Raw genomic sequence first — 15046 nt, forward strand, 5'->3', positions numbered from 1 at the left:
TCTGGATGTTGAAATCGTCATAGCTGCTCTTACACTGAGAGGTCAGGATGTAGTTGCAGCTGGACGGGAGCTGGAAGACGTCTCCATCAAAGGTCTTGAAATGGTAGTTACCCCATGTACTGCAGACTAGTTCATTGTGTCCTTGAGCAACTATAAAATAAGGAACCAGATATTTCCACAGTTTTTCTCTCTCCTGATAAGGACGTTGTTACTAACCATGAAAAAACGAACATGTGTTCCAAAAAATCTTACCATAGAACACCTGTGTTGTAGGAATGATATTGACCTGTGTTGTAGGAATGATATTGACTGTGGTTGGGCCAACTGAAAGATCAATCATAGGATGAATGATAAGGATGTTCAAAAACAGACAGTTTCATGTATTTAGAGTCTTGTAATCTGTTCCAGAAAACCAAATAAATGCTACTTTATTACACGATGAGTACATTGCTGGTGCAATCTCAGGGATTGTATGATTAAGTAAATAAGGTCTCATTATTTGGTTTTGTGTTAATTCATTTTGCCAGGACTGTTTGACTATGGACATTTTCATAAACCTACAATCAAAAATGTAAGACTTTTTAAAATAAAAGACTATTTACTTTTAATATATTAGATGTAGAAAACAGGAAAAATGTATAATTAGCTGGACATAACAGCAAAAATGATCTGCCACGGAATCTAGAGTATTTCAAAATTGATTAATACAATTCATGAAACTAATGTTGCCAATTTAATTGAATGTTACTACTTTATGGCATATGTTTGGCTTACCTGTTTGTGAGAAGGATAGACTGATGGAGCTGATAAACCATAGTATCCCTGTGAGCATATCCTCAGTCCCCATAGTGTCCCCTTTGTGGTGTGACTGATTCGCCACAGGTAGATTCAGAGAGTTTTTCACCTGTGCTGACAGTTTTATACCACCTGCCCTTCAGGAATGACACCAGGATGTCTGAATGTCAGGACGAGGGTTGGGCCCAGGACTTTGTGTGACTTTCCACAAATGACGTCCTTGCGGATTTTAGAGCCCCCCCACCTTTCCATTCTCAATTTACATCATCAATACTCTAAAATTAAGACAATGAGAAAATACTTCCAAGAAAATCATATTTACGGTATCCTTTTCTGTCTGCATACTAGTACTTTTTTTTTTAAACATCCCAATCTTTTTTTGAATGTGTGTACTACATTTGGTCATATGTCAGAAATTGCACAGTGCTGTCTGGAATTCTTTGACCATATGTGTTAATTGACTCTTACTTCTGAACCAGAGTAGGATGTGTGATAGTAAAGAGCCCTATGCAATGCTTAAACTAATGGCTTAAGACTCTTTCCCCCCAAGAGGTCATTCAAATCTACATTAATTTCGCTTTGGAATTCCTCCTCATTGCTGAATAGAACTGTAGTCAATGCTTGGGGTGAGGTATTTTAGATACATCAAATGATTCATAAATACCAGTCCAATACCTTGCTTTAGTCATGAGTGATGGGTTCATAATACATTAGCCTGAAATTACACAATATCTTGTGTCCACAGAGGCAAACCCTCAGGCTTTCTTCTCTTTTGGACCAAAGGAGCAATAACGTGAGTCATACCAGTCCAGGAACTGCATCCTGAAGTGGACACAACATCCACTCAAAAGCAAAAAACATTTATTTGAGTGTGTGATAGCATCCCTCCTTAACAACAAGTTTGGAGAACTGTGTCTTTTATAAACTTCAATAGAGTGAACTAAATGGAACTGAAACCCCTCAGTGGCTAATACAGTTTTAGTATAAGTGTTTACTAAATAAATAAATAAATAAAAATAAGAAAGAAAGAAAGAAAAATAATCACTTATATCTCTTTCACACACTTTTCCAATAATGTATGAACATCTCATAGTATCCCAAACTCCATGTCAATAACTTCCAGAGTGCTGATAGTCATGTGTATTGATGTGCATTGTTGGTTTTTTCCTAATAGAGTATTTCCATTTGCAGAAAAAGAATCCAGCAGAACATCCTTATGGCATAAGTCAACTAATGAACCACTTACTATTGATTTCATGATTGACTCTTAACTTGAACACCACTCGAGATCAAGCCATTGTAAGGCTGATACCCACAGAGAGCCATTCGAGAGTGCATGGGGAAGCTGTATCGGTGTACGCACATATGGTGTCATAACTTGACATGATGACTGTCTGGGTTTCTGGTTTCTCATGATGATGAAGATGTTAGTCTCAGTAGTGCATCACCATACCCACCTATTGCTCAAGGCCTAATCAGAGACTGTGTGCACTGCACTGCACACACCTTTTACCATTACGCTTGTAAATGCCCTCGGCCTAAGATTGCACAAATAGTCCTTCTCTTGTCAAACAGTCCTGTATGAATTCATTATTTCTAAAGCTCTTGGTAAACAGGTGAAGCTCAAGATCCCCTTTGGTGTGAACTGGATACAGGATGCGGTGATGCATTCAATGCCTCAGGCCCGTAAATCAAACAAGCTGTGATGACGGATGTGACACGCCGTGTAAATACAGATTAAATGGACTTGATTCAAAGACGTTTCTGTAAAGGTCAGTTTCATAATGTTTAAATCTTATGAATTATATGAATATTAATGTACTCTGTGGTTTCACATATGAGGCATGTAGCTAAACTGTGATCAACTCATCAAATTTGATCAAATTCTAGTTGTAGTATTGCCCGAGCCATTGATATTTTAAATCACAACCAAATGTTGGCAATACATTGGTGTTATTGCTTGAAATGTATTATTTAATACTATTTTTTTTATCAATGTACATGTTATGGACCTAATTTATTTGGTTGTTGGACATATATTTGATTACCACTGCCATTTTGTCGTGAACTGACTTTCAGGGCCAGGTTGTTTTGTTACTGTGTTGATTCCTCTGTGAAAGAGTACTGGTTATTCACTGGGGGCAGTGACAGAGAGAGAGAGGACATTCACTAATGCCATTGAATGCGGTGTTGTAAAGCCTGATGGCTGTGGGGACAAAGGACCTCTTGAAGCGCTCAGTCCTGCAGCGCAGCACGATGACCTATCCGCTGCAGGTGCTTCTCTGGCCTGCCAGGATGTCGTGAAGATGAGAACCATTGTCCAGGATGGCCTGTCCCTTTGCTCCATGTGCACCCTCCCCACCAGAGTCCCCAGTGAGTCCAACCTCATGCCAAGCACTGAGCCAGCCCTTTTCACCAACTTGTCCAGCTGCCTAGTGCTCTTGTCTGTCATGTTGCGTCCCCAGAAGACCACTGCGTAAAAGTGGACACTTGCCACCACTGACTGATAAAACACGTCCATTGTTTTTTTTTACTGCAGACATCAAAAGACCTGAGCCTCCTATTACGTAAAAGAGCCATGAGTGAAGCTTCCTTTCTCTTTTTCTCTCTTGCCTTGATTCAGCAGGTGAGCAGAGCAGCACCAGGCAGACAAACTGTGGTCTGTGGATATATATATATACAGTATAACATATGACGTTTCTATATATATATTATGTATATCTACCAAATGTATGCTGTGTACATCTACCACTTGTTGTTTCCCTTCCCCTTCTGCCACACAACCACCCCACCCGGCAATGGGCTCTGTAAAGCGCCTTGAGACAATTTTATTGTTTTGGCGCTAAATAAATACAACTTTATTGAATTGGTCTGCAATGAGGTTCGCACTCTGGGCAAGCTACTCCAATGTAGAGATGTGAGCTGGCGTGACTGGTGAGCTGGTGTGACTGTGGTTGCATTACGTTATCACAAAGGTGATACATGACAACCAGAAGAGCAAGGAGACGAATATGATTTGAATAATGTGAAGGAATGGGAGGGTTTCCATTTTTTTCAGTGCATTACAAGTAACTACTAATATATTTATCATCATCGTTACATGCAAAATGATCAAATATTGCAACACTTCTGGTAAATAATAATGACAAGACATGATCATGCATACATGCTAAGGTTTATTTAAATTACATTTTGGAAGATACAAAAGCAGTCACCTACTTCTTCCAAAAAAAAAACTACAGATTATTTTAGCAGTTTAAATGAGACATAAATAGAGAAAGTGATTTGTAATAAGAAGTGAGATCTAGCACTGTCTCATTAACGCCTTCTTCTAAGCTTTTTAATCACTGCTTTTTCCACTGTGGTGCATTTTGACTGAAGACAGCCACATAGTTCAATGTAGTCATATGAATAATTGAACTTTGACCCATCGGGGCAGACCATCTCGACTTCCTTCTTGCTACTGTTAATCTCCTGGCAACAGGAACAGGAGCGCTCAATCATTCTTGTCTTCGAAGAGAACCTGAAAGTTAGCAAAGGGAATGCGTTGTGTTATAGGTCCTGGACGTAGATTTATGTTAAAAAAAGTTATGTTACAAAAATGTTGGCAAGTGCTGCTTTGTTCTGCTGCTCTGCTACTTACCAGGAGGACGTCTGACAAAGACCTTGACAAGTGGACATGTCAACCTTCTTAGAGGATGTGCAGCCGTTATGCTGCAGGTATGTGGATTCCTTTGTCACGTTGCATTTTCTTACTGTAGAAAAAGAGGCAGACAACTTTTAGTATTGCTTTCACAAGCCAAAGAAAAGACGTCATAGTAATGTTGGTTAAAGTGGATTTGTACATTTGCTATACAGAGAAAGACTTACTACATGTATGGCAGCAACCATCAGGAGCAAGGACCTCTGTTCCCTGTGCAGATCACAAAAGTATGATAAAAAAAAAGTTCAAAGCTAAATTCAAGACAAATAGGTGACACCAACACCCTAGGATCACAGAGTTTGCCAGTACACGGTATACTAACTAAATAGCACAGTGTGTGCTTTCTCCCCTCTAATTACATTGTGGATAGGACCACTCATACAATTACAGATAAGAAAGAGGTGACAATAAGACTTGCCATTTTTAACAGCAAATTGAAGGATCATATTACCCTTTGTATTATGTACTAGTGTGTAAGTTTTCCCATCTCATAATAAGATTATCTTGATGGTGATTGATTATCTTCACCTACATTTAAATAGAATTTCAAAATAGTGTATGGCACCAACATAGTCAAGTTTCTTGCAACCATTTTTTCCCACTTACAGGAATACAATCTTGAGGGTTGTAGAGAGGACAGACTGTTCTGGCCTCAATTGTGATGAACTGGGTTCCGATCTTCAAACACTCAAACTTCACACACTTGTTGCCAGGTGGAGTCCAGATACCATTAACCTGTTAAAGAACAACAAATTCCATATCTCACAGTATTTTGTTTTGTCTGTGAAAGGGTGTACTTGAGTACAAGCCTAAAACTGAAATTGAATGTGAAATGCTGTTTTATTAAAGTAGCGGTAAGGAGTTTTGATCTGAAACCTGTGGTAAATTCATGCATAGTGTTACTATAAAGACAGCGAGTCCTTCCAATGCAATGCCTTACATACACAGCTTTGCATGAAATAGCTGTTGGTCACAACATGCAATGTTTTGGTTGTGAACTCACTGGAATAGTGTGTGTGAGGTTTCCTGAATATACGCCCACACAACTGGTCTGCACGCACTTCCCACAGCACTGTCCAGGTATTTCCTGTAGCTCAAAGCCCTAAGGGAAAGAAGACGCATCAAAACCAGTCAGGAGGTTACCCAAAACTATTTTGAAAATGTCAAAAAGTCTAATCTTTTTTTGACAAAGTAGGAAGCTACTTACCTGTGGACAGTAAGTGTCACACTGGATAGGCTCACATCCAATCGCATGAAGCTTGCCATCGTTTTCCAGTTTATCACTACACACACAATTCTCACAGTATCTCATGGGCACACTGTTGCCTGGCTGTAACAGGACAGGAAACAAAAGAAAATATAAAAATCACACAGTTCTATGTACATGACCAAGTAATATGAAGACACAACCAATTAGTTCGGTGCTAGATGTTAACCATCACTGCATAATAATTAGATTGCATGTGCATTCTTACCAAGTATTCGGTGTTGTTGAATACACAAACAGGGTTAGGAACTGAAAAGTTAACCAAAAACACAATTAAGATTTGCAGTTAACTCTGTGTCAACCATAGAACAGTAAAGCATGTAGGACCATTGTTTTGCACTAGATTAATGCATACCACAGGTGTGTTTAGTGCACTAGATTAATGCATACCACAGGTGTGCTCAGGGCACTAGATTAATGCATACCACAGGTGTGTTTAGTGCACTAGATCAATGCATACTGCAGGTATGCTCAGGGCACTAGATTAATGCTTACCACAGGTGTGCTTAGGGCACTAGATTAATGCTTACCACAGGTATGCTTAGGGCAACACACTCCCATTTCAGTCTCTTGACTGTAGCCAACTGGACAAGAGTGCTTCTGGCTTGGACAACTGGTGACATCACATGCTGTAATGAAAAAAATACAGGCTTGTTCAAATCATGCTCTTAGTGTTTAGGTGTTCACTGTTTGTTGTTTGGGATTTGTTGTTATTTGTACTTATTGTTTTCAGTGGTTAATCCAAGAGTACATTTTCACTGGTTAAGGAGAAACATAACATGATTTTGCATCTTAAACATTGAATCCACGAATCAATTTGTACCTGCAAAAATGAAGGATATTTGACTTGTAAAGTTGTGTAGTGACTGGCAATCACTCCCTACCAACGCCTGTGTGGACATCTCTCAGAGGTTACTTACCACATTTGTCTTGTGTACAACATCCCACTGTTTCAGTCACTGTAACCTGGCCAACCTGATCACATGTGACTGGGGGTTCAATTGGACAGGGCAACTGTTTGCAGATGACTGTTGGTGAAAGGTTTGACTCTGACTGGCACGTGCAAAGGTCACAGCCACTGACCCAACTTTCATTAACCTGATTTGACAATGAAGCATGTGTTAGAACACAAGCACAATGAACGAATACCCACATCACCTAATATAATATCTAATTATGTAGCCTAAATGTATTTTCCTGTTGGTTCATTTTTTTTATGTTGGACAGATGTTTGATGTCATGTAGGATTGTGTACCAGGAACACATGTACATAAAATAAATGTAGATTTTTGCCAAGCACATATTATTTGTGCATTGACGCCTCACAATTAATGCCCTACAGACATTACAGTCACAGACAAAGGTCACAAGTACTCTAATACAGGAGAAATGTCTTTACCTGTTTCCCATTTTCCATTTGGTATGAAACAATATCTGATAAAAAAAGAAGGACATTTTAGTGAGAAAACGAGTTAAAAATGTGCTTTGTTATTTTTCTCAGTACAAAACATATAAGTACAAGTGATGCATTTAAGCTGCTAATTCTTTGAAATTAAACCAGTTGTTTTTTGTAATTTTATATGACTTTCCTCACCACAGCTGGGAAGGCACGTATGAGATTCATGGTCCAACAAAGTAGTACCCTCAGGACAATAGCATCCCTCCCACATACATGGACGATAAAGCAGTGAATTGGGTTTCCTCTTTAATGAATCTGTAATTATACCTGTTGGGAAAAATGTATATCAAATAAGATATAATATTTGTATTTGAAAAGATTTTAAACACGCTCTAGTCATATCAGTTCAATATACCTTCGATCACAAGTAGGTTCAACTTGTGGACCACAGGCCTCGTACACCAAGGGTGCATTGCATTCGAAGTCTGTTCAGACAAGGTTACAGAAAACAAACCACATGATGAGATATCACCAATGTGAAGGTATAATTTCAACTGTGAGATTAGAAAATATAAAACATTCTTACCACACACTCCATCTGTGGCAGATCTCCAGTCGATACAAACACCGTTCAAAGCACACTGCTGAGCATAAGACTGAAGGCTAGCACATCCAATAGAGGGATTCTTTATATTGCATACGTCAAACTCACACCCCAGCACAAATGGGATATAGGGGAGAACTTCATGGCACCTTTCAAAGACCCTGGGAAGAAGACATGTCGTAGTCAGCAACGGCACACTTCAAATTTAGTTCTTTTAAATTGAGTAGAAATACATTAGAAATAAATCACTTCATTTGTTCAAACATTATGTGTCATCATGTTCATCACTTTCTTACTTGCTCGAAATGATTTTGCAGATGGTTTCTGGTGGACAGGTGTGGGGTGGGGGTGGTGGTGGGGGTTCTGGACAGCTATCATTAACCCTCCAATGGTGGGCCATATCTGGGCAAGATGAATCAATTGTTCCATTGGGCAAGCGGCAGTCATCTTTGCGATTGTTGTCACATGTTCCTGTGAGACATAAAAAAATCATATTTGAGTATTATCAGAGGCCAATTATGTTTAATTTTGACAGAACTGCTGACAAAATAATGTAATGCCATGTTTGACCATGTGGTGAAAAAAAAAGATTTGAGTGGGTCATTGATTGGCCAACAGGGTCATGATAATTCTGTTATTTACTGTGTAGTTCCTGCAGTTATGGTCATACATACAATTCGTTTTTTTACATTTCGTTGTTTAAATGTTTGAGGTTAAATATTTAATTGTAGTCCGTACAGTACTGTAATTGTATTCTTCCAGAGATGACAAAATATAGTTATGGGAACAATAATTAGAAATTATTTTTACCACATTGTCCCTCGGTATTGCCATGGAATTTACTCCATGGGAGTTCAATACTGAACTGGAGACCAGAGAACATAATCTGCGCGCCGATGGCAGGTATGACCAGTAAAGCTTCAATGCCGTTGTCTGTGATTTGGAAGTCATTGTTACTGTAAGCTGGGTAGACGCGCTTGTGATTGACATAAATCTGTGAGAAAAAGAAAACAGATGTTTCCATTATGAAGGCAATCTACATTTCATAGTTTTAAACAGATATTTGTTGAAAAGAATTATAAAAAGATTTCGTTACCAAGTTTGTGACTTTTCCTGGAGAAACCTCTTGACTCATGTAGATTTCAAAAGATTTATAGTGAATGGTCAATGATTTAGGACATGAAAGACCATCTACTGCACCACAGTACACGTTATCAATGATGATGCTGAAGTTGTATTTTGGGTCGATCTCTTTAACCAAGATATAAGAACAGTTTCCTTGGAAACCATAGTATGTTCCATCAAAGGTCACATAGTGAGGATCTCCAAAGCCAATGCAGCGACCTGAATAGATTCATTAGGAAATGTAGATCATGTCAGTGTTGGTCAGCGTTGGTTTTTGATTAACAAATAAACAGGTTATATTAACTGCTTCATAAGAAACTTTGCATAACCCATTTTTTCCTGATATATTGATTATTATCATCAATCCAATCATTTTTGTCTTTGACATTAGAAATACTCACATTGACATTCCTGTACGTAACAGCACCCTGATTCATCATGAACAGATATTGGAGGGTACCCGTTCTGACAATTAGGCTCCGGTACATGTGGACATTCCTTAGGGTGCTTGCTAACAACGCCATTGTCACATCTTTCAGTCGTACATTTTTCTGTGGTAGAGTTCCAACTTTCTCCGTTCTGCAAAAAAAAGTAGACATTGAGTCCACTGACAGTGCAAACAAATCTTAAATAACAATGATTTGGCTGGGTTCATTAACAATACCTTTTTGCTACCACAGAAACCGGAAGGGTGTTCAGTTGTTGAAGAAACAGTGGTAGGAGGAGTTGCAGTAGTTGTGGGTGGAGCACTTGTAGAGGTACATGTGATGCCCTTCACTATTGTGCAGTTTTCAGTGCAAAGGGCAAAGAAACTGCATCCTTCATGATCGGTATGATTATAAATAACAGAACCTGTGTAAAAAAACGGACAATGGGTTTAAGAATTTCTACTGTAATACTCTCATTATGTGTAAAATACATGAAAATCAGAGACACTTGCCTGCAGGGTGAAGCTTTCCATTTACATCTTCGCAACCATTACAAGGTGGAGATGGTTTTTTTGTGGTGGTAGAAAAAACGTGGTGGTGGGATGGACTAGATGGTTTGAAAGTTGAGGTGGTAGGCAAGGTACGCACTGTAAATGTGGTTGATGAAACCGTTGTAATTGAAGCAGGGTGGGCAGTGACAGTACTGTGGGTTATGGAGGTGGTGGACAATGTTGTGGTGGTAGGTGTAGTTGTGGATGTTGTTGTTGTGGTCGTAGGTGTAGTTGTGGTTGGTGTTGGTGTCGTAGTTGTTGTCGTCGTAGTAGTTGGCGGACATGCTCCACAACATTGTACTCGAATTTCATAATCAAAACACTCTTGCTTATTTCCCTGGTTTTTGTTTAAGCAAACAAGTCCTACAGATGGACTGCAAATCACATCTTGGCCCAACTGAGAAAGGGGTAAGGTTGGATACATCTTGGCTCGGCACTCAACTTTTGTTGCCTGTGTACAACCGATACGTCTGGAATCGATGAGTTGTGAAATTGATTCAGTGTCTCCTCCATCAGGGCCAGGTGTTGGGGCTCCAAGATCAAACCAGTCAGACCACTCACAAGTGCATGGCTTGGGAGTTGGTACAGTTGATGATGATGTTGGTAAAGCAGTGCTACTGGATGTTGAAGGTGTTCCGGTGGTTGTAGATGTAGTTGTGGACGTTGTTGGTGTGGTCGTAGGTGTAGTTGTGGATGTTGCTGGTGTTGGAGTTGTCGTCGTCGTAGTAGTTGGCGGACATGCTCCACAACATTGTACTCGAATTTCATAATCAAAGCAAATCTTTTGGAGCCCTTGGTTTTTGTTTAAGCAAACAAGTCCTACAGATGGACTGCAAATCACATCTTGGCCCAACTGAGAAAGGGGTAAGGTTGGATACATCTTGGCTCGGCACTCAACTTTTGTTGCCTGTGTACAACCGATACGTCTGGAATCGATGAGTTGTGAAATTGATTCAGTGTCTCCTCCATCAGGGCCAGGTGTTGGGGCTCCAAGATCAATCCAGTCAGACCACTCACAAGTGCATGGCTTGGGAGTTGGTGCAGTTGATGATGATGTTGGTAAAGTGACCGTGGTACTGGGTGTTTTAGGTGTTCCGGTGGTCGTAGGTGTAGTTGTGGATGTTGTTGTTGTGGTCGTAGGTGTAGTTGTGGATGTTGCTGGTGTCGGAGTTGTCGTCGTTGTAGTAGTTGGCGGACATGCTCCACAACATTGTACTCGAATTTCATAATCAAAACACTCTTGCTTATTTCCCTGGTTTTTGTTTAAGCAAACAAGTCCTACAGATGGACTGCAAATCACATCTTGGCCCAACTGAGAAAGGGGTAAGGTTGGATACATCTTGGCTCTGCACTCAACTTTTGTTGCCTGTGTACAACCGATACGTCTGGAATCGATGAGTTGTGAAATTGATTCAGTGTCTCCTCCATCAGGGCCAGGTGTTGGGGCTCCAAGATCAATCCAGTCAGACCACTCACAAGTGCATGGCTTGGGAGTGGGTGCAGTTGATGATGATGTTGGTAAAGTGACCGTGGTACTGGGTGTTGTAGGTGTTCCGGTGGTCGTAGGTGTAGTTGTGGATGTTGTTGTTGTGGTCGTAGGTGTAGTTGTGGATGTTGCTGGTGTCGGAGTTGTCGTCGTCGTAGTAGTTGGCGGACATGCTCCACAACATTGTACTCGAATTTCATAATCAAAACACTCTTGCTTATTTCCCTGGTTTTTGTTTAAGCAAACAAGTCCTACAGATGGACTGCAAATCACATCTTGGCCCAACTGAGAAAGGGGTAAGGTTGGATACATCTTGGCTGCATCAACTTTGTTGCTGTGTACAACCGATACGTCTGGAATCGATGAGTTGTGAAATTGATTCAGTGTCTCCTCCATCAGGGCCAGGTGTTGGGGCTCCAAGATCAATCCAGTCAGACCACTCACAAGTGCATGGCTTGGGAGTTGGTGCAGTTGATGATGATGTTGGTAAAGTGACCGTGGTACTGGGTGTTGTAGGTGTTCCGGTGGTCGTAGGTGTAGTTGTGGATGTTGTTGTTGTGGTCGTAGGTGTAGTTGTGGATGTTGCTGGTGTCGGAGTTGTCGTCGTTGTAGTAGTTGGCGGACATGCTCCACAACATTGTACTCGAATTTCATAATCAAAACACTCTTGCTTATTTCCCTGGTTTTTGTTTAAGCAAACAAGTCCTACAGATGGACTGCAAATCACATCTTGGCCCAACTGAGAAAGGGGTAAGGTTGGATACATCTTGGCCCTGCAATCAACCTTTGTTGGCTGTGTACAACCAATACGTTTGGAATGGATGAGTTGTGAAATTGATTCAGTGTCTCCTCCATCAGGGCCAGGTGTTGGGGCTCCAAGATCAATCCAGTCAGACCACTCACAAGTGCATGGCTTGGGAGTTGGTGCAGTTGATGATGATGTTGGTAAAGTGACTGTGGTACTGGGGTGTTTAGGTGTTCCGGTGGTCGTAGGTGTAGTTGTGGATGTTGTTGTTGTGGTCGTAGGTGTAGTTGTGGATGTTGCTGGTGTCGGAGTTGTCGTCGTCGTAGTAGGTGCCGGACATGCTCCACAACATTGTACTCGAATTTCATAATCAAAACACTCTTGCTTATTTCCCTGGTTTTTGTTTAAGCAAACAAGTCCTACAGATGGACTGCAAATCACATCTTGGCCCAACTGAGAAAGGGGTAAGGTTGGATACATCTTGGCTCGGCACTCAACTTTTGTTGCCTGTGTACAACCGATACGTCTGGAATCGATGAGTTGTGAAATTGATTCAGTGTCTCCTCCATCAGGGCCAGGTGTTGGGGCTCCAAGATCAATCCAGTCAGACCACTCACAAGTGCATGGCTTGGGAGTTGGTGCAGTTGATGATGATGTTGGTAAAGTGACCGTGGTACTGGGTGTTGTAGGTGTTCCGGTGGTCGTAGGTGTAGTTGTGGATGTTGTTGTTGTGGTCGTAGGTGTAGTTGTGGATGTTGCTGGTGTCGGAGTTGTCGTCGTCGTAGTAGGTGCCGGACATGCTCCACAACATTGTACTCGAATTTCATAATCAAAACACTCTTGCTTATTTCCCTGGTTTTTGTTTAAGCAAACAAGTCCTACAGATGGACTGCAAATCACATCTTGGCCCAACTGAGAAAGGGGTAAGGTTGGATACATCTTGGCTGCACTCAACTTTTGTTGCCTGTGTACAACCGATACGTCTGGAATCGATGATTGTGAAATTGATTCAGTGTCTCCTCCATCAGGGCCAGGTGTTGGGGCTCCAAGATCAATCCAGTCAGACCACTCACAAGTGCATGGCTTGGGAGTTGGTGCAGTTGATGATGATGTTGGTAAAGTGACCGTGGTACTGGGTGTTGTAGGTGTTCCGGTGGTCGTAGGTGTAGTTGTGGATGTTGTTGTTGTGGTCGTAGGTGTAGTTGTGGATGTTGCTGGTGTCGGAGTTGTCGTCGTTGTAGTAGTTGGCGGACATGCTCCACAACATTGTACTCGAATTTCATAATCAAAACACTCTTGCTTATTTCCCTGGTTTTTGTTTAAGCAAACAAGTCCTACAGATGGACTGCAAATCACATCTTGGCCCAACTGAGAAAGGGGTAAGGTTGGATACATCTTGGCTCGGCACTCAACTTTTGTTGCCTGTGTACAACCGATACGTCTGGAATCGATGAGTTGTGAAATTGATTCAGTGTCTCCTCCATCAGGGCCAGGTGTTGGGGCTCCAAGATCAATCCAGTCAGACCACTCACAAGTGCATGGCTTGGGAGTGGTGCAGTTGATGATGATGTTGGTAAAGTGCGTGGTACTGGGTGTGTAGGTGTTCCGGTGGTTGTAGTGTAGTTGTGGATGTTGGTTGTGGTCGTAGGTGTAGTTGTGGATGTTGCTGGTGTGGAGTTGTCGTCGTGTAGTAGTTGGCGGACATGCTCCACAACATTGTACTCGAATTTCATAATCAAAAACACTTTGGCTTATTTCCCTGTTTTTGTTTAAGCAAACAAGTCCTACAGATGGACTGCAAATCACATCTTGGCCCAACTGAGAAAGGGGTAAGGTTGGATACATCTTGGCTCGGCACTCAACTTTTGTTGCCTGTGTACAACCGATACGTCTGGAATCGATGAGTTGTGAAATTGATTCAGTGTCTCCTCCATCAGGGCCAGGTGTTGGGGCTCCAAGATCAATCCAGTCAGACCACTCACAAGTGCATGGCTTGGGAGTGGGTGCAGTTGATGATGATGTTGGTAAAGTGACCGTGGTACTGGGTGTTGTAGGTGTTCCGGTGGTCGTAGGTGTAGTTGTGGATGTTGTTGTTGTGGTCGTAGGTGTAGTTGTGGATGTTGCTGGTGTCGGAGTTGTCGTCGTCGTAGTAGTTGCGGACATGCTCCACAACATTGTACTCGAATTTCATAATCAAAACACTCTTGCTTATTTCCCTGGTTTTTGTTTAAGCAAACAAGTCCTACAGATGGACTGCAAATCACATCTTGGCCCAACTGAGAAAGGGGTAAGGTTGGATACATCTTGGCTCTGCACTCAACTTTTGTTGCCTGTGTACAACCGATACGTCTGGAATCGATGAGTTGTGAAATTGATTCAGTGTCTCCTCCATCAGGGCCAGGTGTTGGGGCTCCAAGATCAATCCAGTCAGACCACTCACAAGTGCATGGCTTGGGAGTGGTGCAGTTGATGATGATGTTGGTAAAGCGTGGTACTGGGTGTTGAAGGTGTTCCGGTGGTGTAGATGTAGTTGTGGATGTTGTTGTTGGTCGTAGTGTAGTTGTGGATGTTGCTGGTGTCGGAGTTGTCGTCGTTCGTAGTAGTTGGCGGACATGCTCCACAACATTGTACTCGAATTTCATAATCAAAGCACTCTTTTATTTCCCTGGTTTTTGTTTAAGCAAACAAGTCCTACAGATGGACTGCAAATCACATCTTGGCCCAACTGAGAAAGGGGTAAGGTTGGATACATCTTGGCTCGGCACTCAACTTTTGTTGCCTGTGTACAACCGATACGTCTGGAATCGATGAGTTGTGAAATTGATTCAGTGTCTCCTCCATCAGGGCCAGGTGTTGGGGCTCCAAGATCAATCCAGTCAGACCACTCACAAGTGCATGGCTTGGGAGTGGGTGCAGTTGATGATGATGTTGGTAAAGTGACCG

General features: G+C 41.6%; 3 protein-coding genes across 3 annotated transcripts; all 3 read right to left on the minus strand.

Moving 5' to 3' along the window:
- Positions 1–3954: 3954 nt before the first annotated feature.
- LOC105889073 (intestinal mucin-like protein) lies at positions 3955–7182 on the minus strand. Its single transcript, XM_031568649.2, has 10 exons — positions 7165–7182; positions 6686–6863; positions 6296–6394; positions 5974–6014; positions 5706–5828; positions 5502–5600; positions 5105–5233; positions 4666–4708; positions 4439–4550; positions 3955–4318 (listed from the first exon to the last, which is right to left on the minus strand). The coding sequence occupies exons 1-10, from the start codon at positions 7180–7182 to the stop codon at positions 4114–4116; spliced, it is 1047 nt and encodes a 348-aa protein (XP_031424509.2). The 3' UTR covers positions 3955–4113.
- An 878-nt stretch (positions 7183–8060) lies between these two features.
- LOC116220694 (mucin-5AC-like) lies at positions 8061–9417 on the minus strand. The gene is made up of 4 exons (XM_031568650.1): positions 9354–9417; positions 8865–9112; positions 8579–8762; positions 8061–8239 (listed from the first exon to the last, which is right to left on the minus strand). The coding sequence occupies exons 1-4, from the start codon at positions 9415–9417 to the stop codon at positions 8061–8063; spliced, it is 675 nt and encodes a 224-aa protein (XP_031424510.1).
- Positions 9418–9819: 402 nt separating this feature from the next.
- On the minus strand, positions 9820–11279 carry LOC116220695 (mucin-5AC). Its single transcript, XM_031568651.2, has one exon. The coding sequence runs from the start codon at positions 11209–11211 to the stop codon at positions 9820–9822; it is 1392 nt and encodes a 463-aa protein (XP_031424511.1). The 5' UTR covers positions 11212–11279.
- Positions 11280–15046: the final 3767 nt, after the last annotated feature.

Source organism: Clupea harengus, chromosome 6, assembly GCF_900700415.2.
Source record: "Clupea harengus chromosome 6, Ch_v2.0.2, whole genome shotgun sequence".
NCBI classification, from domain to species: domain Eukaryota; kingdom Metazoa; phylum Chordata; class Actinopteri; order Clupeiformes; family Clupeidae; genus Clupea; species Clupea harengus.